General features: G+C 38.8%; 1 protein-coding gene across 1 annotated transcript; it reads left to right on the forward strand.

The window, feature by feature from the left end:
- Positions 1 to 525: 525 nt before the first annotated feature.
- On the forward strand, positions 526 to 25,369 carry gipc2 (GIPC PDZ domain containing family, member 2). The gene is made up of 6 exons (XM_037787728.1): positions 526 to 1,195; positions 18,981 to 19,166; positions 20,758 to 20,938; positions 21,346 to 21,458; positions 22,140 to 22,221; positions 24,013 to 25,369. The coding sequence occupies exons 1-6, from the start codon at positions 917 to 919 to the stop codon at positions 24,162 to 24,164; spliced, it is 993 nt and encodes a 330-aa protein (XP_037643656.1). The 5' UTR covers positions 526 to 916; the 3' UTR covers positions 24,165 to 25,369.
- Positions 25,370 to 25,405: the final 36 nt, after the last annotated feature.

Raw genomic sequence — 25,405 nt, forward strand, 5'->3', positions numbered from 1 at the left:
TATCCTGATCTTACATTACACATCTGGGAAACCCTTATCTGAAAAGCTTAAACTGGTCCTTTAGGTTTCAAAGAAGAATCCTTTCAGAATTCAGGAGGCAGCTGGGAGTCCTGGAAATAACATTTAAGGAAGGATGTAAGAAATGTTATGTTATTGTAAAGAAAAGATGATCATTATATTATCCACCAATGAATAGAAAGACTCCAGAGTTAAAGTTATGTGCACATTATTGCATCACTAATTATAATCCAGTGATATTATATGTATTATTCTGAAATGGGCCATTCTGCATAAAGAGTACTTTTACTTGTGGTACTTTAAGTATATATAGGCTATATTGATGCTAATAATGATGTACTTTTATTTAGGCAAAGTAAGATTTTGAATGCAGAACTTTTACTTGTAACAGAGTATTTTTACAGTGTAAAGAACTAACTACTTCTTCCACCACTATCTAGCCTGCAGCATGTGTTTTAAATAACACCTGAGTAATTGATTTAAAGTGACCCCTCCTCCTCTCCTGGTAGAGTACAGGTGCACTGGGACTGAGCCCCGCTGCGCATGCGCCCCGCTGACATACAGACAGACAGACAGAGCAGCTATTGTTAGCCTTCAGGACCGGAGCAGCCAGCAGGTTGTGTCAGAGTTTATCAGCACTCACCACAACCTACCTGTTGAATATTCACACCAGTTATTCAGCAAGCGAGAGCCACTGTCGAAGAAACACATCCAGGCTGTGAGGCAGGTGAGGAAGAGGAAAAGTGTTGCCGCGGAAGGAAGGAAGGAAGGAAGGAAGGAAAGAAGGAAGCAAACGCGACCGTTGGGATTAGAACTCAACAGGTTACTTCAATGCTCTAACAGAAGCTCGGACTTTATACTTTCCAACGTCGACAAACAAGCGAAAACTACCACAAACATGCCGCTGGGACCGTGGAGGAAGAAAAAGCAGTCGACGAAGGAGCATCTGGTGGACAACGAGGAGGGCGGCGGACACGCAGGTGCCACCGGGAGCTTGTCTAATAAGTCCTCCGTGAACGGAGCCGGGCTGCCGCCGCCGCCCGCCAACCTGCGGCCCAAACTGGTGTTCCACACGCAGCTGGCTCACGGGAGTCCCACCGGCAGGATCGAGGGCTTCTCCAACGTCAAGGAGCTTTACGGGAAGATAGCAGAGGCGTTTAACATCAGCCCACCTGAGGTAAGAACAGCTCACCTGGAGGAGCAAAGAGTCATGCATGTTTCTTCTTCTTCTGTGGCTTTTAAAACTCATGTTTGTGGTTTAGTTTTGCGTTCAAGTGTTTTAACTCAAAGTAATGAAGTATTCTAACCTGTAGTACTAAGTGCTGCACTCATGTACAGTTTTCAGGTACTTTACTTGAGTTTTTCCATTTTATGCTCCTTTATATTTACTTTATACATTTCATACTACTTTATACTTCTACTTTACTGCCTTGTGGAAGCCAATATTGTTATTTTTTTACTACATTTATTACATTTATAGAGTTGGGAGTCCTGGAAATAACATTTAAGAACTAAAGTAACTTTTATTATGATTTTCTATTTCTTCTAGAAAATCAGATGACATTAAAGTCTGTTTACAGTAGAGTACTGCATATGTGAACAAAGTTGTATAAAGACTTGTGGCTCCAGAGGGAGCTGCATGAAGTTAAAATGGACTATTATTAATTTTTACGGTTAAATTAAACGACTAAATTGACTCAAATAATGTCACTTAGAAAATGCATCATCACAAAGCTGAAAACATATGATGATCTTATAGAATATGATTCATTGATTCATTCTTTACTTGAGTATTTCCATTTCATACTATTTTATACTTCTACTTCACTGCCTTGAGGAAGCCAATATTGTTCTTTTTTACTACATTTATTACATTTATTTGATAACAGTAGTTGCTTCTTACTTTGCAGATTTAGATTATTAATACAAAATATTAACAAACTAATAAATGATTATGTATCATTAAGGATTAAGCTGCCTGACAGAATACATTTTAAAAATGTGCATTTTATGCTCCTTTATATTTACTTTATACATTTCATAGGGAAATATTACTTCCCCCCAACCTTTTCAGATTAAGGTTATGATATTTTGATCAATTGATAACAGCCTCCAAATAACCATAAATTTTGATCAACACTTCTCTTAAACAGAACAGTATACATTTCATAAAGGTAGGATTTATTGCAGGGCGGTTGTATTAAGGTGTATTGCCAGGTGTACCTATTAAACTGGATTTTTTTCCCCCCAACAAAACAGCTTTTTTTTTTTGTTAACTTAGTTTTTATTGCAGTTTCAGCAACTTATAAAATCATGATCGAATTCTTTACCACTTTTTTTTCATTTTACAGCTGTCTCTTTGTTTTTACACAAAAAATTTCAACTCAAAACAAGAGGGGGAGAGAGAAAACACAAAAAACACAAAACAAGACTTCATCTTAAACTGTAATTTCAATGAAATCAGAGAGAAAGGGAGAACACATACTTAAACAATCCAAAGAATGAAAATGAAATAAAGTTAAATAAATAAATAAATGTGGTGAAGGGTCAGAGGTCAGTGTGTGGAAGGGTGTTTGTTGTATGGGTGTGTGTTGTGTGGGTGTGTGTATGTGCTTAGAGAGATGACCTGGGTCAGGAAGACAGAGATAAAAGTATGATCCAGGATATATAAAAATATGCAGGTCCCCGATCACTGTATTAGTATGATCATGGCATGGCTCCACCTTTTAATAAATGTGTCTTTTTGGAGTCTTAGGGAATACGTTATTTGTTCCATGTGGTAAATTTCCCATACCTTCTCAATCCATACATTGTATGTTGGGGGCTCAGGTTTTAGCCACTTAATTGTGATGCATTTAATTGCTGCTGTTAGCAATATCTCATGTACAGTTTTAAGGTACTTTACTTGAGTATTTCCAATTTCAATTTCAACTTTTCCAATTGGAGGATTTGCTTCTTTTCTCTATTTTTTTTTTATCATTGGAAATTACTTTTCTTTGGGTTTTGGACTGTTGGTCAGACCAAAGAAGCAATTTGAAGACATTTTTCAGTATTTTCGGACATTTTATATGGCAAAAGATTCATTTTGAAAATAATCGCCAGGTTAATGATGATGAAAATAATTGTTGCTGCTCGGTAGTGTTTCGATACCGCAGTACATTTATTTGACATTTGTGGCAACCTTTTCAGATTAAGGTAATGATATTTTGATAAGTTACAAACAAACCCCAAATGGGTCAAGGAGCCCGTCCCATTTCAGATGTCTGAGTTATCAGCAGTTCCACTAAATATAACATTTTCCTTTTAAACCTCACAGATGGTTTCATCTAGATAAAAAAGTAAAAGTTATGCTATGTTGTTAAAGTAATGAGTGCAACTTTGTGTCGCTGAATTTTGATTTTCTTCCCTATTAAATCACATCACGACTCCTCAGATTTATCCTGTGACCTCTAAATTGGTAACCACTGGACTAAACTGTATATAAACTACATTTTGCTGATAATACTTAAATATTTCTGCATACATTTATACATACTTTAACATATAATGGAGTATTTTTACAGTGTGGTAACGCTACTTTTGCTTCAGGAAAAAACCTTGAATACTTCTTCCCCCACTGCTAGATGAACACTTGTAGTAAAGGTTTGGGTAAACAGTTTTATAAGTGGCTTTTCTTAGAGATTAGCCCCGTGGTAGCCATTAAAAGTCAACATTGATTGTCTTGGGAAAGCTAGTTTGTAAAGGCACGCCTTGCCAGCACTTCAACCAACCATGCGAGATAGCTCTGTGTCTTATCTACATTATGAAGTCACTGGATACCTGAGAAATTACATCTATTTTTAGATACAGTTTTCATTCCGCGTCAAATTCCACTGGGAAGCAGGAGCTCCTGAAAACAAAAGCAGGTTCTGTGTCCTCCCCTAAGCCCGTACTGCTTAAGCTCCTCTTTTCAAAGGAAAGTGTGAGTGGCATGTTTAGCTTTTGTCAACCTGAAATATGACTAGCTAGGCCGGTGGGGCTGCTTGTTATCAGCCCGGTGTGTTGTAAGAGCTGGGCACGTGAACTTCCTTCCCCCTCTTGAAGCTCACAGATACAGTCGCTTCATTCAACAAGTGCAGTAATTGGAAAGGAATTTGTCTCGGTGGCATTGGTACACAGTGAAGCACATATAGATGTACATGTGATAGGTGGAGGGCTGCTTCCCACAGTCTTTCTGATTTGATGTCCTCAAGGAGACTCAAACTCTGCAGTTATTCTCTCTGAATGGGACACCAGCCATATTTCTATGGGTATTTGTTCCATCATGTCTATCAATAACACTCATTAGGACCGTTCTGCATCTGTCTAGACTTGTTTGAGTACAGAAACTGCCTACGGCTGGCTCTTTTCCTAACAACAAGCACAGTGCTACAGAGAAGCTGAAGAGATTTGGGATTTTAGCAGATTTTCAGCAGCTTGTGTTGGAAGACTGGATTCAAACCTTCATGTCTGCAAGCACTGCCCTGCTTTTGAGCAAGACATTGGTCTTGTACCAGCTGTGGGAGTGTTGTTCTGTAGATCAGGGGTTCTCAAACTCTTTGGGGCCAGGGACCCCTTACAGGGGAGAACATTTTCTAAGGACCCCCTCTTAATCCTAACACCGATTAAGCATAGTCTTACTACCAATCAAACTCTTAGATGCCATTGGAACTATATGTATTTTGAAACTTTTCAACCTAAATACTAAAGACCTGTTTCTTAGTGATAAACAGAAACACATTTCAATTTGAATCATGTCAAGATAAGATGAGATAATCCTTTAGTAGACCTGCGGTGGGGAAATTTGCAATGTTATTGAATGTTAATACCACTTATATACCTTTTTAAAGGGACTGTTTGTAACTTCTTACACGTATTAATCACCTGGGTCGGTGTCCCATGCGCGTTCACATATGCGCGCTCACATATGCGCGGTCGCGAGCGTGCACACGCGAGGGCGCACACGCGAGCGTGTGGCTACGCTGTTCAGACAAGACTCTAACACAAACTAGACGGAAGCACCAAAACCGCAAAGTTATATCTAGTGAAGCCTGTCTGTTAAACAGTGTTGGCCGCGGTCAGAGGACGCAGGGGAGACCGTAGCTTTGGTCTCCAGGGCCGGAGTCTCTGCTGTACTCTGCCTTTCTGCTCCTCTGCCTGCCTGCTTGCCTTCATTCAGCTCGCTCCACCTCACGTGCATGCGCGCACACTACACACTGCAGGAGACTTCGTAGATCTGAGAATATCTAGTGAATGTGCAGTGGACGTTTGTGCAGAAATAAATGCTGCAGCTCCTCCAGGCCAACAGAGGTTTCCCGTGTCTTGTGAAGTGACGGGGCTCCGCAACGAGTTACGTTATCGTCTCCGATCGGGTGCCGGTGTCTCCTGTTCCCTCCGACCGCGGTCGGGAGGCTGAGGCAGGAAAAGCCAACACTAGGATCAGCAGTGATTCATGGAGAGACCTTCGTCTGGTCAGCTAACATTACTGCCAAGCAGGTGAAATATAGAGTGATATTGTGGTTTTAGCTGACGTGTGTCACCTCACTGTTTTGAGCGATGCTCGTTCATGTCTATTTAGAGCGAGCACAAGCGCGAGCCCGATGCCGACTTTTGTTGCCGACTTTTGTTGACTTAACGGCCACAGGAGTTGCTGTTGACAAGCATTTCTGATTCTTACAAACAGTCCCTTTAAACAGAGGCTGATTTTATTCAAATAGCATTTGCAAAATTAAAATAACATCCTAAATTTCAACCTATCACTCTATCCCGTCAAGCAGTTATGTCACATTGTCATTCTCTTGTGTAGAAAGTATGTGTGCCACTGAGGATAGTGGTCTATTCAGAAATCTGGCACAGATAGTTACACCGAGACAAAGGCAGATGCAGACTGACAGGCGGATGGAGTGTGAGATGTTGGACTCCACGTTTTTTTACCACAGGAAGTCCCTCACGTCCGGCTCAGTGGGCATCGCCTCAAATCTAACCAGATAACTCGTCCCGCTCCAGCCACAGCCAGAGGCGTCCCAGAGGACCCGGGGGAGCAGCTCAGCCCAGTGCCTCCTCCCTCCATGAACATCACCAAACCCTCACTCTGCTGTTGACTGGACGTGACCTCTGTTTCACAGGACAAAAGATATCAGCACTGTCTGATGAAAGCCGTGTTATTTCCCAACAAAAGTCTAATTTTAATGAATACCAGCATGTAGGGCTGGGTACTTGTGCCCCTGGTGTGCTACAATACCCAAATTATACTTACTGTACTTCTCATTCTACTGAAAAGGGGTTACTAATATTTTGTCGACCCAATTTATATCAGTGAGGGCAAACTAAATGATAGAAACACCTCTCTCAATGTGTAACGCAATTCAATTCAACAGCAGCACAAACTACAGCCTCCAAATAACCATAAAGTTTGATTAACACTTCTCTTAAACAGAACAGTATAAATTTCATAAAGGTAGGATTTATTGCAGGGCTGTTGTATTAAACTGCATTAGTATTTGCCAGGTGGACCTATTAAACTGGATTTTTTTCCCCCAACAAAACAGCTTTTTAGGGATTAAGTTAGAAGTTTAATCTCTTTTTGATACTTGTAGAGCTGCAAACAATTAGTCGATTAATCGTTCAAGTTGTTTTTTTTAAGCAGAACTGCCACTTATTCTCAGGTTTCAACTTTTCCAATTAAAGGATTTGCTTCTATTTATTTTTTTATCATTGGAAATTACTTTTCTTTGGGTTTTGGACTGTCGGTCAAACCAAAGAAGCGATTTGAAGACTTTAACTTGGACTCTGGGGAAATGCAGAGGGTATTTTTCAGTATTTCTGACATTTTATAGGGCAGAAGATTAATTGTGAAAATAATCGGCAGGTTAATGATGATGAAAATGATTGTTGCTGCTGGGTAGTGTTTCGATACCGCAGTGCCAGTGTGATACCTGAGTTTCAAAGTCAAAATTCTCTGATTCCAGCTTGTTAAATGTGAATATTTTCTGGTTTCTTTACTCCTCTATGACAGTGAACTGAATATCTTTGAGTTGTGGACAAAACAAGACATTTGAGGACGTCATCTTGGGCTTTGGGAAACACTGATTGACATTATAGACCAAACAACTATTCGATTAATCTAGAAAATAATCAACGGATTAATCGACAATCAAAATAATCCTTGCAATAACCAGTTGCAGCCCTACTTATCAGTGTTAAACACTGTAACACAAACAGCTGAACAAGAATGTTACCTAAATACAGTTAGCACACATGAAATGCCTGATAAGTGCATAAATAAACAAGGCCAAGAATCTAGCCAAACATTTGATGCCAACTTCACTTTATGATACGTGATAGTGTTTTACGCTATGGATACATTTCAGTCAGTATTGAGGGTGAAGAGCGAGTGTGGAGGGTCCAGTGCTCGACATGTTATTCATTACAAAACTGTCAAATGCAGTCTGCTCAAAAAGACCAAATGTCCCACTGAGCATCAGATATATTTTGAGTGTGCCATCTGCTTTAGCTCTTGTATAGACTTTAATCTTTATGGCTGTAAGTGCTGTAAGTGAATAAGCTCTAAATATACATATTTACATTTTAAAACATCCCACTAACAGCTTTGAATACAGTGAGAATACATATGAACCAGAGATGATGCTTTTATTTTGGCACATCACAGAGAAGATATAGTCTAAGATGGCTGTCAACTAAAGTTTTTTAAAACATGTCAGTGTAAAATTACAGATTCAGTTAAGACAGATGTTGTGGTTTATCATTGTGAGTTTAAATAATTTGTGTTTATTTCCATTCCTTCCTCTTTGCTGGGTTAATTTCCTTCAAAATAGGAGTAAAGAGTTTTTCACAGCCTGGAGGCAATTCCTACATTAGTGATCTAAACATTTTCTCTCACACTCTTACACAGCTGTGCTAAATTAAAACACATGTGTACGATGTCAATTCTGTGGCATTTTGATTCAAACGTAGTAAATTTAGTAGGGCTGTCAATCAATTAAAATATTTAATCGCGATTAATCATTGCATGATTGTCCATAGTTAATCGCAATAAATTGCAAATTAATCACATGTTTTTTATCTGTTCAAAATGTACCTTAAAGGGAGATTTGTCAAGTATTTATACTCATGTCAACATGGGAGTGGGCAAATATGCTGCTTTATGCAAATGTATGTATATATTTATTATTGGAAATCAATTAACAACACAAAACAATGACAAATATTGTCCAGAAACCCTCTCAGGTACTGCATTTAGCATAAAAAAATATGCTCAAATCATAACAAAAGCTGTCAGTGTGTCAGTGTGCTGACTTGACTGACTTGCCCAAAACTGCATGTGATTATCATAAAGTGGGCATGTCTGTAAAGGGGAGACTCGTGGGTACCCATACAACCCATTTTCATTCGCATATCTTGAGGTCAGAGGTCAAGGGACCCCTTTGAAAATGGCTATGCCAGTTTTTCCTCACCAGAATTTAAGTATAAGTTTGGAGCGTTATTTAACCTCCTTCCTGTCAAGCTAGTATGACATGGTTGGTACTAATCGATTACTTAGGTTTTCTAGTTAAATGAGTGCCGTTAAAACTAATTTGCGTTAACACGTTATTATCGCGTTAACTTTGACAGCCCTAAAATTTTGTGAAATAAATTGACAGCTGCCTTATTAATAATGTGAAACGTGAACGATATCTGCTGTGAGAACACAAATCCTTACCCATTGAGGAAGTGCTTCATCTTTAATTTAGCGTAACACTAAAGTAAACAGCAGGACAAAAGAGTCGCACATGGAGGAGCCAACAGAAACCATAGCTGAGGTTGTTGTAGTGGCTCCGAGGCTACATGAGTGCTTGGATGACCCTGATATGAATTATCTAATGAACAATGGCGTCGTCTTCCTTGTGATCACTGCCTCTGATAGGCGGCACATTTCTTTCCAAACAGACATCACATTGCATTGCAGCACGTCTGGGTTCACTGTGAGGGTCTATTATTGTGCCTTTAATTAGACACAAGTTCTTATGTTACACTAAAGCTCAGAGTCTTTACTTAGGAAGCAGAACTGATCATATTTGAGTGAAATTAACATCTCAAACATTATAACAGCAAATACACTAAAAGTAAAGGCTTTACATCGAGTATATTATGTAAACTCAGTTCAGTCTCTATGTAAGTAAGACGTGAATTTAGTGCTGCAGTCTTTAGATGAAGAACGGGATCTTTTTATGTGCTCAGTTCAAAGTCTGGTTATTGGCCCTACAGCTGTAGAGTTTGAGGTGTGGCTCTCTCTGTGACTTTGCTTGTTGTCCACCTGTTGCAGTGAGAGTGCTCCCTGCTCTCCAGAAACACCATTTGCCTACAGTTTGAATATCTGGGCTGCGGTCGCGTGACAGAACCACACATTTTGTTTTGCAGGTTGTTGTACTTCCAAGTTTGCAGCCAGACATTTCTTATTATTTATGGATTAGGAGAAACAATTTCATGATTTGATGAAGCTTGAGTCTGCTGTTTGTATTAACCGAGCTCCTGCACTCACTTCCTTGTAGTTGTTTAAGAGAAGTTTATCTTGATTAGTTGATTTGTGACTGGATTTATCTATTTATTTTTGTATACAAAGAAGGTCAAGTGAGCTTTCCTTGTCTATCACGATATGAGGATGAGACACTGCTTATGAGAACAGTACAGTAGCAGTACGACTGAAATCAACAGCCCAGTATTCATAGTATCGTATGGGTTCATGGGTGTGTAAAAACATTAGAAACACTAGGGCTGTCCTCGACCAAAGAAATTCTTAGTCGACTAACACTCATATGATTTTGTCGACTAATTGATTACAACAGATCTGTAAAACTGAGTTTCTCACATAAAAGCACCGCTTTAAATCTTGTGTTTATCAGAGATGTGCTCATAAATTTCTTGGAAATAAGTCATTCATCATGAAAAAAGCATAAGCAGCGCTAAAAAACACCTCTCAATATAATTTCAGTTCAACACCACGGCAAACAACAACCTCAATAATAAAGATGTAGTTAAATGATTACCTCTCTGACGGTGTCTGAACATTATTACCTTTGTAAAGGGGGAATTTATGGCCGATTTCACAGATGTACCTAATAAAGTGGCCACTGAGAGTGTATCACTATAGCAAATGCATACAAGATAACATAACAATCAAATTGATGTTCAATGTAATGAAATGTGTTTTGCTGTTAAGCATAACATCGGACAAAATTCTTTGTTTACGTGATAAACAACTTCAGTTACTAATTTTTGTGAGTTTAGAATCATTAATTATGATGACAGGATTTTGTAAAATAATAACAAAACATGTCCATGTCTTTACAACACGATTGCATAGTAAGATGATACACAAGCATATATAGTATATATCTGTGTGTATATAGGCTACATATATCTATTTAAATCAGCCATCCTTAGTCATTTCACATACAAAAACTTCTTGTTTTTAGACAAAAAATCTTTAAAGGCATGTACTTGCTCCAGAGCTACATACCGTTAGATGTTGTTTTATTTAGTGCTGCAACTAACGGTTATTTTCATTATCAATTATTCTGTCAATTATATTTTTCAATTAATTGATTATTCTTTTAGCCTATAAAATGTAGCATGTTAATAGTTAATGTCCATAACAAGTCTTCAGAGCCTAAGTTGATGTCTTCATATTGCTTGTTTGGTCCGACCAACAGTCCAAAAAAAAGCAGCGAATCCTCACATTTGAGAAAGTGGAACCAGTTTCAAGAGTCTGCCAATTGATTTTCATACTTAACTGAAATGAATGGAAACCAAATAGTTAGTACAATACATGTTGAAATGTAAAACACAACAGCATTGTTTGCAGAAAGGCTAATCTGTGTTGTTACTATAAGTATATGTAATCATGCAGAAAATGAGCTAAAACATGCCAACCAATGGTGTACTGTTTCAACTAAATGATTAGTGGGATTATTTTATTGTATGTTAGAAAGGAAATCTAATGTTTCCTAAATTCATTCTTTTGTAGTAAGATTATTACTTTGTAAATGAAACTTTTGTTTCTACTCTAATCTTAAATGTCTTTTTAAAGCCACCGTTATTTGCTTGCATAGTAAACCGGCCCACTTATATCGTATAAGTGACTAATAACACGTTCTGAAATTATCCTTCAGCATGGTTCCAGTGAACATGCGGTTACTGCTAATTGTTCTTCATTACTATTGTCAGGCAGATGACCCGGCCGGATCTGGTTTTATAGCGATTTAAGTGGTTGTTTACCAGCAGCGATGCAAAGCAAAGCGCCGTCGAGGCAGCTGATCCCGCAGAACAACAACAGCAGGTTTCTTCAGAGGCGAGTTCAGGTTTCCATCGGTCTCTCTCTCTCAGAGAATCGATGTGACAGCGGGGACAAAACAACCACGGATAAAATACAATATTTGCTATCACCTGTCAGGGACGGGTGTGGTGATGAATCAGAGAGAGAGTTTGACCTCTGGTTGCCACACAGCCCTCTCCCTCCCTTCATAGTTGTACATAGTCTTCACAGAGCTGCATTATTTTTATCAACACATTCAGTAATCTGTAGTTTAATTCTCATGGGTGTCAGTGTTTTATTGGTGCATTCAGAAAGCAGGACTACCAGTTAAACCAGGTTTACGTCAGTAATTCTGGCTTATTTTCAGGAAATTCAGTTTGCCAAACCTGTTTGATAACCTGACCTGTTAGTTTTCAGCCGTAGCTTCACCTCAGGCTGAAGAGTAAAATTGTTTCCTCCCAATGTGCAGTACACATAAAATTCATCACATTTTGACATAAGCTGTACTTATTATCAGTGTTGGGTAGGGGTGTAAGAAAATATCGATACACATGAGTATCACCATATTATGTTTTGTGTAGGGCTGTCAATTGATTAAAATATTGAATCGTGTTAATCGAGTTAATCGTGATTAATCGCAAATGAATCACACATTTTTATCCGTTCAAAATGTACCTTAAATGGAGAATGGCAAGTATTTAATACTCTTATGAACATGGGAGTGGGCAAATATGCTGCTTTATGCAAATATATGTATATATTTATTATTAGAAATCAATTAACAACACAAAAAAATGACAAATATTTTCCAAAAACCCTCACAGGTACTGCATTTAACATAAAAAATATGCTCAAATCATAACATGGCAGACTGCAGCCCAACAGGCAACAACAGCTGTCAGTGTGTCAGTGTGCTGACTTGACTATAACTTGCCCCAAACCGCATGTAATTATCATAAAGTGGGCATGTCTGTAAAGGGGAGACTCGTGGGCACCCAGATAACCCATTTTCATTCACATATCTTGAGGTCAGAGGTCAAAGGACCCCTTTGAAAATGGCCATACCAGTTTTTCCTCACCAAAAAGGTTGGAGCGTTATTTAGCCTCCCTGGCGACCGACCATGTCATGACTAGTATGACATTGTTGGTACCAATGGATTCCTTAAGTTTTGTAGTTTAATATGATACCAGTATCTTCACTCCAACTTTAAAACTGAGCTGAATTATTAACTTTGACAGCCCTAAAAAATTGCAATATATCGCCTTGTTTACAGTATCACAATATATCCCAATATATTGAATCGTAACCCCTGTATCGTGATATGTATTATATCGCCAGATTCTTGCCAATACACAGCCCTAGTGGTGGGTAACGTTACTTTTAAAAGTAACTTGTTATATTACAATGTTGCTGCCAGTAAAAAGTAACTCGTTACTTTACAGCACTGCCTGCTGAGAAAAATAACTCTTTAGAGTTTTTTTTTGTCTTTGTCTTTGAAAACCCCTTTGTGCTTTCTTGCGTATGTTGGTTACATTGTCCAAAGGGCTCATACTGTACGCCTTTCTCTTGAATGTATTGACTCCACTGTTATTGCATAACCTCGTCTACAGCATCTGTAACTCTGCAGGCAGGAATGACAGACACAGTACCCCTTTACAGCTCTTTATTATATCGAGGTAGCCAGCAAATGTTTTATTCTGTCAGGCACTGTTCCCTCCATGTTATGCGTTTATTAATGATTTTACGGAAAGATGGAGACTAGTAGCATCTCCTCCACCACGTAACCAGCTACAAGCTCGTTAATTTCCCTCGGAGTGACAGCCGAAAGTTTCTGTTTCAGAGCTGTTGCATCAGCGTTGTTCTCGTTCTCCTCCTCGATGCGTCCACCCACCAGAGTTGTGGAGCTGTGTGTACTGTATACAGGTGCTTCTTCAAATTTATAGTCAGCTGACAGACGCTTATCCCCCAGGCACAATATGCATTTCACGGTGTTGTTCTTTTAACGAATTACTTATTTGAAAGGTAACTAAATAACTGATTACTTGAATTGCAAACCAATGCATTACGTTACTCGTTACAACAAAAAGTAATCCAAATACCACAACACCGCTTATCATTACACCTTTTTCAATCTTAAGTATTCAATAAAACTTCTTAGATCTCTGACTAAAGCTTCTTAGTTAGTTGCATTTTCACAATTTACTCCCTTTTTAAATGTCACTCAAATCAAATTACAGAATCAGACACCCAGAATCTGTCTATTAAACACACAAAAAGTGCAAACAGACAATCTGAAGGTATTTAAGCAGTATTTCTGCCATATGGAGGCTGTTATTCACATGTACAAATTGTATTCAACCGATAGAGAACTTAAATTTCTTAAAAAATACTAATTGTCTTATTATTCTGCTATAAAATAAATGACCTGGCACCTATTTGATGCATCAAAGTTGTTTAATGTGGTGTTGCATATCTTGTACACTCATTTTCAGCAGTTATCATACAAAGAAAGTTCACACCCTCTGAGCTAACAACCAGGTCAAACACTTCTCTTTTGCTTTGTTTATTATTACAATCAGCGCTATGAAACAGACTGAATGTTGGCCGGGAGTCACTTTTCATAATGAGCTCTGCTTTTATGAGCCACCTTTTATGAAACAAACACTCAGCTGTCATTCTGATGAACCTCACATACGCAGTCAGGTAAATGATTACACCGGCTTAAATGCTGATGAATGTGATATCCTGTTGAAAACACAGCCACGCCACAATACACACCGCTTGCATCAGCATTCCCTGTTAACTACCTAAAAACACCCGACACAGAAATAGAAGTGGATGAAGACAGGAAATGGGAAGAACATTATTCCACTAGTTACACATGAGTAATTCCCCTCTGTAAGCACGATGCTCTCCGTTTAATCTTTCTAACCCTCTTTTCTGCCATTAAGAGATGAGGCTGTGAGAGGCTGTAAATGGACAGCGCTTCAGTTACCAAAGAAACAGGTTTCCTAAGTCAACACTGTTTTAATGCAGGACATAATTCAGAGGGAGATCCAATTAAAGGCTTATTTGTCTTACCTTTCTCAAACACGGGCAGGAGAAGGGAAGAATACATGCAGGTGGAGATTTTTAGAGATTCATTAGATGTACTTTTGCTTGTATATTATTGTGCAATATCTGCTTGACAAATCTCTCTCATTTTGTTGAGTTACAATATATTGTTAGAGCTGGCGGCCCACATAAAATGTGAACAAAATGGCAATATAAAGGTTATTTGTTTCAGTACATTTATCAATTGAGTACTGCAGTTGCGTTGCAGAGTTACAGTCAAAAGGCATGTCTTAAAATTAATACAGAGCTGCTCTTTTGGGTTGTGAGTAGGGATTCAACTAATTAATGAATCCTTAATATGTTGATAAAATAATAAATATATAATAAAATGGCAGAACATTGTGGAAACACCCCTTTCCCCAGAGCCTAAGGTGATGTCTTCAGATGTCTTGTTTTGTCCAACCAACAGTCCAGATTGAACCATAAGATATTCCATCTACAATGATATATAAAAGGAAGACACCACCAATCGTTTTGTAGGCTGTCTTAAAAACTAGAAAACAAAAACCTTTCAGGGTTTCCACCAGGAAAACGTTGGTCACTTGATACGACAGCGTGCTGATCTGACAGCGTCGGAAGAAGTATTCAAATCCTTTACTTGGGTAAAAGTTAAATACCGCAATTATAAAATATTACTCCATTATAAGTAAAAGTCCATTATTCCAAAATGCACCTAAGTTAGTTCAAGTACAGAAGTACTCATTATGCAGATTGTTATATAATATTATTGTTTATTAAAATCATGATGTTGTAGTTTGTCAAAGTGGAGATAATTTAGTGTAGTTAATCTTTAAAAATGCATCATATTTTGTAAGCTCATATATATATACTGTATATAAGATCATAGGGTTGTCACTATACTGGAATTTCTAACTTTGATTCAATACCTTGAAAAATATGGATATTTGACACCATTATCGATACCACAGGGAAAAATTGACACAACATTGAGGGCATAAAATTTTAGATGGAAACATAAATAGCGGAGAGGGCAGAAAGCGCAGCTGGTACCCGTGTACCAATACTGCGGAAAATGAGTATTGAAACCATTTCAAATATTCAAATATCAATATTCTTGACAACACTATAAGATCATATATTATGCGATACTTATATTATATGTGTGTAAAATCGTAATTTCCAAAATAACTAGTAACTTTAGACGTCAAATAATTATAGTGGAGTAGAAGTATTAAGTAATATAAAATGGAAATACTCAAGTAAAGTACTAATATCTCATAATTGTGTTGAAGTACAGTCTCTGAGTTAATGTACCTTAGTTACATTGCACCACTGTGCTTTGATGGATAACTGTGAAGTGAAGGTTTGATGTGATGAATCAAACAGATCCTGACGCATCTCATCTCATTATCAATGTGGTGACTAAATGAGGGTTTAAACGCCTCATATATTAAATCTGTGGCCTTTGCTGACTGTGTGATGTTACGCCCGCCACTGCTCGTTTTCCCTGAAGCTCAAAGTCCCACTCCACTGAGAGTGGACATTACAGTGAAATAGGGAACATCTTGTGTCCACCAGTAAAAAAAAAAAAAAATTGAAATAAATATTTGCAGAAGCTGTTCTGCAGGGCTGGAGCTGCTGACAACTGCAAGATGATCACATAATCAGAAAAAAACAAACAAAGTGTTTGTGGTAGAAACTCACACACTCAACCAATAGTTAATATAATCAGTGGATCACTGACAAGAACAATGTGTTCAGGCCCAGCTCATGACAAAACATCCATGATTATATTTTTATGGGTTGAGTGTAAAGCTGCAACGATTAATTGATTAGTAGTCAACTATTAAATTAATCGCCAACTGTTTTGATAATCGATCTGTTTGAGCCATTTTTTTTTAACAAAAAAAAGTCTAAATTCTCTGATTCCAGCTTCTTAAATGTGAATATTTTCTGGTTTCTTTACTCCTCTATGACAGTAAACTGAATATATATATATCTCTCTATATATATAGAGAGATATATATAGAGAGATATATATATCTCTCTATATATATAGAGAGATATAGAGAGATATATATATCTCTATATCTCTCTATATAGATATATATATCTATATATATATATAGATATATATATCTCGTCAAACCGATATAGAAATGTCTTTAGTTAACGCGATAATAACTAATGTCTTTAACACATTAACGCAACTTGCGATTTTCAGGTTGTAGCGGGCTCAGTTTTAAAGCTAGAGTGAAGATACTGGCATCATATGAAACTAGAAAACTAAGGAATCCATTGGTACCAACCATGTCATACTAGCTTGTCATGAAGGAGGCTAAATAACGCTCCACACTTACATTACATTTTGGTGAGGAAAAACTGACATGGCCATTTTCCAAGGGGTCCCTTGACTTCTGACCTTAAGGTATGTGAATGAAAATGGGTTCTATGGGTGCCCACGAGTCTCCCCTTTACAGACATGCTCACTTTATGATAATCACATGCAGTTTGGGGCAAGTCATAGTCAAGTCAGCACACTGAAACACTGACAGCTGATGTTGCCTGTTGGGCTGCAGTTTGTCATGTTATGATTTGAGCATGTTTTTTATGCTAAATGCAGTACCTGTGAGGGTTTCTGGACAATATTTGTCATAGTTTTGTGTTGTTAATTGATTTCCAATAATAAATATATACATATATTTGCATAAAGCAGCATATTTGCCCACTCCCATGATGATACAAGTATTAAATACTTGACAAATCTCCCTTTTTAAGGTACAATTTGAACAGATAAAAAAATTGCTATTAATTCACGACCAATTGCGATTAACTACGGACAATCATGCGATTAATCGCGATTAAATATTTTTATCGATTGACAGCCCTAATTTTTCTATATAGTTTACATCGAGATATGGGCTAGGCCTATATTTATTTTTTTTTTCTCTATAATTTCACTTCAAACAGTTATGTTCATTTTGCACTCAAGTTCTTAAAATGAGAAAATACTCCTCCTACTTTTCATTTGTCAAGTATTAAATTCACACAGGAGTATACAAAAATATATTTTGCCATGTGGTTATTTCATATAGACTCTGTATTAGACTAATGACCATATGCCCTACTCATATGTGCTTTGTCCTCTTTTGAAAGCATTGACCCATGAGTAGCTCATGCTGAACAGATTGCACTGCCTCTCCTTTCATTCGCCCTTTTTCCACGTGGTTATCAAGGTTCTGGCCCGTATGGCGCAGGCAGTGGGAGGTGTAGTATCTGTTGTAGTGAGTCAGGCCGTCACTCATCAGAGCGAGTGACGCCTCATCCTGAGCTCCACCCGGCAGTGTGAACACACTCAGCAGGAGGAGAGGAGTGCTGAGAGCTGCTTAATGCGGTCGGCAGCCTTGGTAACCGGGTGTAGGCGTCCGCTGCTGTTCCTCCCACTCACTCTTGGGTAATGCCCTGGCCTAGGGGGGGTTGGTTTGTGGGGGGGGTACTGTTATGGAAAAGAGCCATCAATTCAGCTACAGTACGCCCCTCCCTTGCCTCAGACATCGCCTCCTCTTCTCCTCCATTCTCTCTTTTTGCCCTTCTCCTCTAGCGGCCTCCCTCCATTATAATCCCGTTCTTTTATAGTCTGGTAACCCACGGCAACGCATGAGGCCATGTTCGCTAATGTGTGTGTGAACAGCGTCTGTTGGTACACAGGGGAAAAAAAGGCCCAAACAAGGCAAGCCTCGCTGCCAGAGCCTGATTGGCGCACAAAGGTCATCCTCCTGATGAACCAGTACGAATCAATCCCTTTCCACCGCGCAACCCGGAAGTCAGGCACTAAATCCTGGCAGCAAAGCCCAACTAGGACGCTGATCCAACAATAGAAGTTGCATATGGGCATAATGGAGTAGGTTTATCCGAGTAAATAGAAATGAAAGTATTAATAGCCTCTGTCTAGGTAGAGTGTAATAAATGATTCACATCCTCATGGGTTTCACTGTCCAGACTCCGTTTAAAGTGCTGTTAAATCAGGCCGCTTGAGTATCGCGTTCCTGCTGGTGATCACATTTCCCTCATTCCGTCCTGCCAAGACGTGGCAGCCACAAGGTGTGAAGCCAGATTTCAACATTTCTGGCACAGGGAGGAAAGGTCATTTGCTTCATCACAGGCTCAGGACTTACAACAGAGACACACTGATGACACTGTGGGGTGGAAGAGGGCATAGCTGCATAACTTGGCTGCTGAATAGAGACAGCGTTCCCTGATGATTCCTGTATTTAGCATACGGAGGCAGCGCTCTGTCATCTGCACTTTTATTTTTGAATCTGGCTCAGTTTTCAGGCTGTGACTAAAAACAGGGTTATTTTGATTGTGGTTAAAAGATGCAGATGCTTCGTGGGCTTATCCTGTCAAGACAAATGATTAATAGTCTATTTTCATTTTATTCAGTGCCTATTAGAAAGCTCTCAAAGTACTTTTTTTTCAGTCTTATCAAATATGTGCATTCTCCAAGTTCTTTTGTAATGTACCATATCTGCCTTCTGTGTCTGTGTGTTTGTACAGATCCTGTTCTGCACCCTCAACACCCACAAGATCGACATGGACAAGCTGCTAGGGGGACAGATCGGTCTCGAGGATTTTATCTTTGCCCACATTAGAGGGATCAAGAAGGAGGTGGAGATTCATAAAACTGAAGATGCCCTTGGCCTCACCATCACCGACAACGGAGCGGGATACGCTTTCATAAAGGTAAGAAGGAACCGAGCTTCTCATCCTGAACATCGTTTATTTCACTTCTTAATTCACAGTAGTGTCGAGTTATGTAACATACTAAATACATGGGTATGCACAAAATGAGCTGTTTTAACATTTATTTTGCTCATTCCAGTATCAGACGTTAAGCCGTATCGAAGGTTAGGATTAAACAATAAACTGTGTTTAATAGTAATAGCATCATTTCAATAATGGTTTGCTTTTGTCAGCCAAAGTTGTGTAGACAAATGTAGGTACTGTCCCATATGGGGATGCAACAACCATTTTTATTATGAATCTATCGATTCGTTTTTCAGTTAATTAAATAATCATTTACATTAATTACATAATAAACTAATGACAAAGCATAAGCTACCAGGGACCAAAAGTGAAGTCTTCAGTTTTCTTATTTTGTCTGACCGATGCTAAAACCTGATTCAGATTTTTTTAAGTGAAATATTAAAATCAAGTGTTTCCTGCTTTCTGATCATATTTGATTCAAGATGCTCTTATTGATGACCTTATTGTGGATATCGCATGACTGCCATATTTAAAGTAACTTTACAAACCTGCTCTCAGAGCTGAAATCATACTTGAGCTTGGTATTTATGGTTCTGTTGATGCGGACGGGTCTAATGAGCTTATTTGGTCTCAGCCACCATAACAAAGTGCTCACATGTGCCATCATGTGATGCCCAAACAGCACTGCATCTGACAGTGTTTGACACATTAGAGCCTCCGGTCAGTGTTGTGATGCTGTTGTAGTAGTATGTGATAGAGCTGCACGATTCTGGCCAAGATGATAATCAAGATTGTTTTTGATCAATATTGAGATCATGATTATTTATCATGATTATTCATTGATTTTAGGTACAAAATATTTTGAATGCACTTTCAAAGTGCATTTAAAATAAGTAATACACCTACTATGGATAAGTACCTCATACGACCCCACTTCAAAACACCCGAACTATCCCTTTTAAGAACACGACTAGTGCAGCCTAATAATGCAGCTTTTCTGTCGCATCTGTTTTACACTTTCTCATGCAGTAAATTGTTGTTGTTCAAAGGGTCAGGAAGCATTTAACAATTCTGACTGTAGCTCAAGCTAAAAATGAATTGAAATTAACAGGTTCTGGTTAAACACTTTATCTTCCTGTGAAGAAAAAGACCAGGAAAGTATCATTCAAATTCAAAAAGTCTCAAACCCTTGCAGTGCAGAGGCTCCTAACTTGGTAGATTGGATATATTTAGTAGTATAGTATATAGTTTCCTTTTTTAAAGCTTTTGAAGTCTCATACAGAGATACATTTAGCTTTCCATGGAAGCATTTTAAATAACTATATATGTAAGTCAAGTGGTTTTTGCATCATAAACAATAGAAAAGAGATTCTCTGGTACAACATAATGAAAGAGCAAATACAGTAGACTCCGTAAGTCTTGGCTTGTTTGCTCTCTTGTTTTGATCTGTATTTCTGTCTTGTGTTGCTTCAAACAAACCTCTTTTTGTTTGGCACTTCATAAAAGTAATGACGTCAGTTTTGCTGTCTTTTAATTATATTTATCACTGACTTCTTCTGCATGGCAGCGCATCAAAGAGGGCAGCGTCGTGTACGGGGTGAAGGTGATCTGTGTGGGCGACCACGTGGAGTGCATCAACGGACGTAACATCGTCGGGACGCGGCACTATGAGGTCGCCCGCATGCTTAAAGAGCTGCCCAAAGACAAGGCCTTCACCCTAAAACTGGTGGAGCCGATGAAGGCCTTTGGTGAGTGAGAAACAAGCAGACACATCTGCATCAATACATGACAAGTGACCCACATGGTAAAAGGCCAACAGGTCCTCCTTCAGGATTCAGTCACTAGACACATCAGAAGAATCGTGTGCTGCAGTGTTCCTCAGCATGTGGGCCAGGACACATGAGATCATTTTGTGCATTTACAACATAATTTTCTGAAAAACATCAGAATGCGTGTTTAAAGAGATCAAATTATACCTTTGCTGATCATTGTGGTGAGACAGACAGCTCTGCCTTTCTTTCAGGACTAGCTTATAGAAGCCATAACCGGTCATTTTTATAATGTTCACTTGTGGTTAGCTGAAAACATCAGTGTATTGTTGCAGCAACGGGACAAAAAAAACGTTCTGTAATATTCCTTCCCTTCTGATTGACAGAAATGCTTGAGCCCAGGTCAAAGGGTGCCAAACCTGCCAGTGACAACAAGATCGGCACAGGGAGAGGGACTCTGAGACTTCGCTCCAAGGGCCCAGCTACTGTAGAGGAGGAGGTGAGTTTCTTTAGGAAATCCCGCTGAGATCGGGTGTTACAACTCGAGTGTGCAAGTGTTGTGGATGTCCTATACTGGGAAAGAGAGCTTTTTTATCCCCTTTGAAAATGGAACTGTTGGTACTTTAACGAAGACTGCTTGGAAGTTTTCTCGTTTTTGCTCCTGAACTAGGTAGAACACTTTTTTCCTTTTTTCTTTTGCTATTCCTAAATGGGGTTTTGTATTATATATCTGTACTATTTTTAATTGGCCATGTCTATTTTTGACATGTTTTATAATTTTTCTAACATAGTGCTATCGTGGCCAGGTCTCCCTCAAAAACGAAATTTCAATTTCAAGGGAGTTCCTGGTTAAAGGTTAAATAAATAAAAAGAGTAGAATAGAGTCTTAAAGGCTCTCTCTGTTTAAGATACACAGATCTGATTAACAAAACAACCAAAAATACACCCACAAAAGATACATACTCATCACTACATCACTACGTTCTCACCTAATTCACATGTACTTGTTCCCCCCTCATCAATGAAATCTGGAATAATAAATCGCTGTCAGACTGATCTCCTAATTTGCCACATCCTGGGAAGTGTTGTGCAAGAACGTTACTGCAACAAAATACAGTAAAAATTAGGAAGTGAATGATTTGTTTCTGAGTTGTTGACTGAGTTGTTTGTTGTTTTCTAGCCAACAGAATTTGAGGAGAAGGCAGTAAAGAAAGTGGATGACCTCCTAGAGAGCTACATGGGCATCAGAGACACTGAACTAGGTGAGTGGGATACATCCATGGTGGAAACGCGAGTGCCAGTCAGGCAGAGTTTGTTGTGTTGGAGTACAGAATGCGTAGCTTAGTGTTATCTACAAGATTTTCAATGTCATGGCTGAATATTTAGATGATTTCCACAATGTGGATGAGGTATTTGAATTCGATAGCCGCCCGTATTTATTTGAGTATACGGATATTCAGATTTCACAACGAGACTTCTCCTTGAGCGGGACAGTAACAAACAGACCAGATCAAGCGAAAGGTTAAGAAAAACGTTTTATTTCTCTGTTGGGTCCTTTCCATAATGTTGTCAGACACTTCTAATAACAATCTGAGCCTGTCAGCGGCAAAAACAAACAGTTTTAGTGAACGTAATGTTCCGTTGATGCTGCTCACTTGCCCTCGCAGCTTGTTTCGCAGCTGCCGGTGACAGCGCTCTCCCTCAGTACTGGACCAATTTCAGAGATTGTTGTCCCTATTAGTCAGTTAGACACAAACACAATATCCAGTTAGCCCGACTGTATCTGTGACCTGTGTATGTTACTCTGTGACTTAGTCACATATCGTTCCCTAAGCAAACCCCAGGGGAAAAAAAACAAAACATTTTATTTGCATTTTATCATGCCACTCTGCTCTACTCTGCAGGCCGGAGCTGTAGCCATCACAATGTGTGTAAATATTGGTTTTAACCCCATGCAAACATTATATCATTCATGGCAGACAGTAAACATCTGTGAAATCATGAATGTACCATGATGATTTAACCCACTTCTGGAAAATAGATTTAAAATGACTGTTTTGTATAGGGAACGCTACATGATATAGTAGAAACTAGCAGCAAGTACGGCTCTAAATCTTGGAACAGTATGGGGTGCACGACAGTGGCAAAGACAGGAGAAACAAATCACCGGCACTCCCAGACATGAAGTCTTTCTTTGTTTATTTTGGGCAAAAAAACAAACTCAAGCTATAAGCCATCATCAGCGTAATGACTCCAGCAGTAATGCCAGTTTTAAAGCTAGAGTGAAGATACTGGCATCAAATGAAACTAGAAAGCTTGCCGCGAAGGAGGTTAAATAACAATTTTGGCGAGGCAAAACTGTCATGGCCATTTTCAAAGGGGTCCCTTGACCTCTGACCTCAAGATATGTGAATGAAAATGTGTTCTATGGGTACCCACGAGTCTCCCCTTTACAGACATGCCCACTTTATGATAATCACATGCAGTTTTGTGGCAAGTCATAGTCAAGTCAGCACACTGACACACTGACAGCTGTTGTTGTCTTGAGTTTACCATGTTATGATTTGAGCATATTTTTTATGCTAAATGCAGTACCTGTGAGGGTTTCTGGACAATATTTGTCAGTGTTTTTTGTTGGTAATTGATTTCCAATCATAAATATATACATACATTTGCATAAAGCGAACATATTTGCCCACTCCCGTGTTGATAAGAGTATTAAATACCTGACAAATCTCCCTTCAAGGAAGATTTTGAAGAGATAAGAAAAGTGTGATTAGTTTGTGATTAATCGTGGTTAACTACGGACAATCACGCAATTAATCGCAATTAAATATTTTAATCGATTGACAGCCCTTATTATAATATATAAACATTGAATGCCCAAGACATATATGACAAGAGCTATGACATGCATATTATGTGTAAACGCTATGTGATCAAATCACAGACTCCGTATAAGTATTAAGAGCTAGAAAATCCTTTCACTCAGGGAGTAATTCCTGAAAAGCTCTTCAGTCATTCAGTGTTGTGTCCTGCTCTTCTCTCTCCAGCCGCTACGATGGTCGAGGTCGGCCGTGACAAGAAGAACCCGGATGAATTCGCCATGGCGTTAGACGAGACCCTCGGCGACTTCGCCTTTCCAGATGAGTTTGTCTTCGACGTCTGGGGGGCCATCGGAGACGCCAAGCAGGGAAGATTTTAAGTTTGCTCCTGCCTCCCCGTCCCCAAACACACACATACACACACACACTCCCTCCTTCCCCAACTCTTAATATCCTCAGAAGCAAACTGGACAAACTTCAACCAGCACAAATGGGGGGGGTGGATGAAGTGTTCTTGCCACCACTTAGGTGCAACTTTGCACTTGGATGGAGTGTCTTAGAGCGTCAGTCAGGTCGGTTTGTCATCTTGTAAAGATATCCATGAGATGCAGTTTCCAACACTGGACCTCCTGCATGCTGAAGAGCTGGTGATTAATTCCATTTGTACACCTCCCCCTAGAGACATGCTGCATCTTAAAAGCTCCTGCTGCTGTTCTTCATAGTCCACAGTGGTCTATTACACTGGTTATGAAATGGTATGTGCACAACTTAAATCTTAAAACAATCGCTCAGTTTTAATCACACTTTATAGCTGTGTCAATTTTGAATATACAGATGTATCACACAGCTTTTTATAGACTTTTTATATGTGAAAATGTTGCTGATTTTATAGCAGCAGCATTGTGTAATTAGTGTAATTATAGTGATTGTAGCAATATTTCTCTCTCTCTCTCTCGAGCAACCTTTTTTTATTTCACTCCCGTCTTTTAAAAAAATGACCTCACAGTGAAGAAATGTTGACGCTTCGGGCATGCTCACTTTGTTGATGTTCGTTTACTTTGTGATTTTCTTACAACTCCTCTCTGTGCCCTTACACACCTCGACTAGAGCCCTTCGTCGTCCGTCTGTCAAGAGACTGAGCAATACATCTTTTAAATGCCTTTAGCCAAGTTTGACGACACATTCCTCACGTTGTCTTAGTCTGTTAGAAAATTGTTAACATGTCATGAAATGAGGCTTATTTAGAGATGCACGCTTATTTTTTTTTTTCCCTTTAATTTATTTTATCATGAAAAATCAAATGCTGCAAGACATTTTTACACTGAGACATGGCTCGGTATGAAAGAGAGTTCTTTCTTAAATAAGCCATTTTATCTGGAATGGGATCAATTGCAATCCAATGTCTTAAATAAATGCACTCGCATTGATGTAACTGCACTATTTAAATCACTGTCAAACTGAATTTAAATAGTGACTTGATTAGTGTCATCTACTGATGTTAACTGTTGACAGCAGTAGCATGTTGTTTGACAAACCATAAGGGATCACTATTGTTGGATAGACAATAAAATTTGATATACTGTTATTACAGCTGTGTCATGAATGCTTCCGGTTCACAAAA

The sequence above is a fragment of the Sebastes umbrosus genome, chromosome 12 (genome assembly GCF_015220745.1).
Source record: "Sebastes umbrosus isolate fSebUmb1 chromosome 12, fSebUmb1.pri, whole genome shotgun sequence".
Classification (NCBI taxonomy): domain Eukaryota; kingdom Metazoa; phylum Chordata; class Actinopteri; order Perciformes; family Sebastidae; genus Sebastes; species Sebastes umbrosus.

Coding starts and splice junctions, on each gene's coding strand:
- gipc2 (XM_037787728.1), top strand. CDS start 917: ATGCCGCTGGGACCGTGGAGGAAGAAAAAGCAGTCGACGAAGGAGCAT. Junction 19,167..20,757: donor CGGGATACGCTTTCATAAAG/GTAAGAAGGAAC, acceptor TCTGCATGGCAG/CGCATCAAAGAGGGCAGCGT. Junction 20,939..21,345: donor GGAGCCGATGAAGGCCTTTG/GTGAGTGAGAAA, acceptor TCTGATTGACAG/AAATGCTTGAGCCCAGGTCA.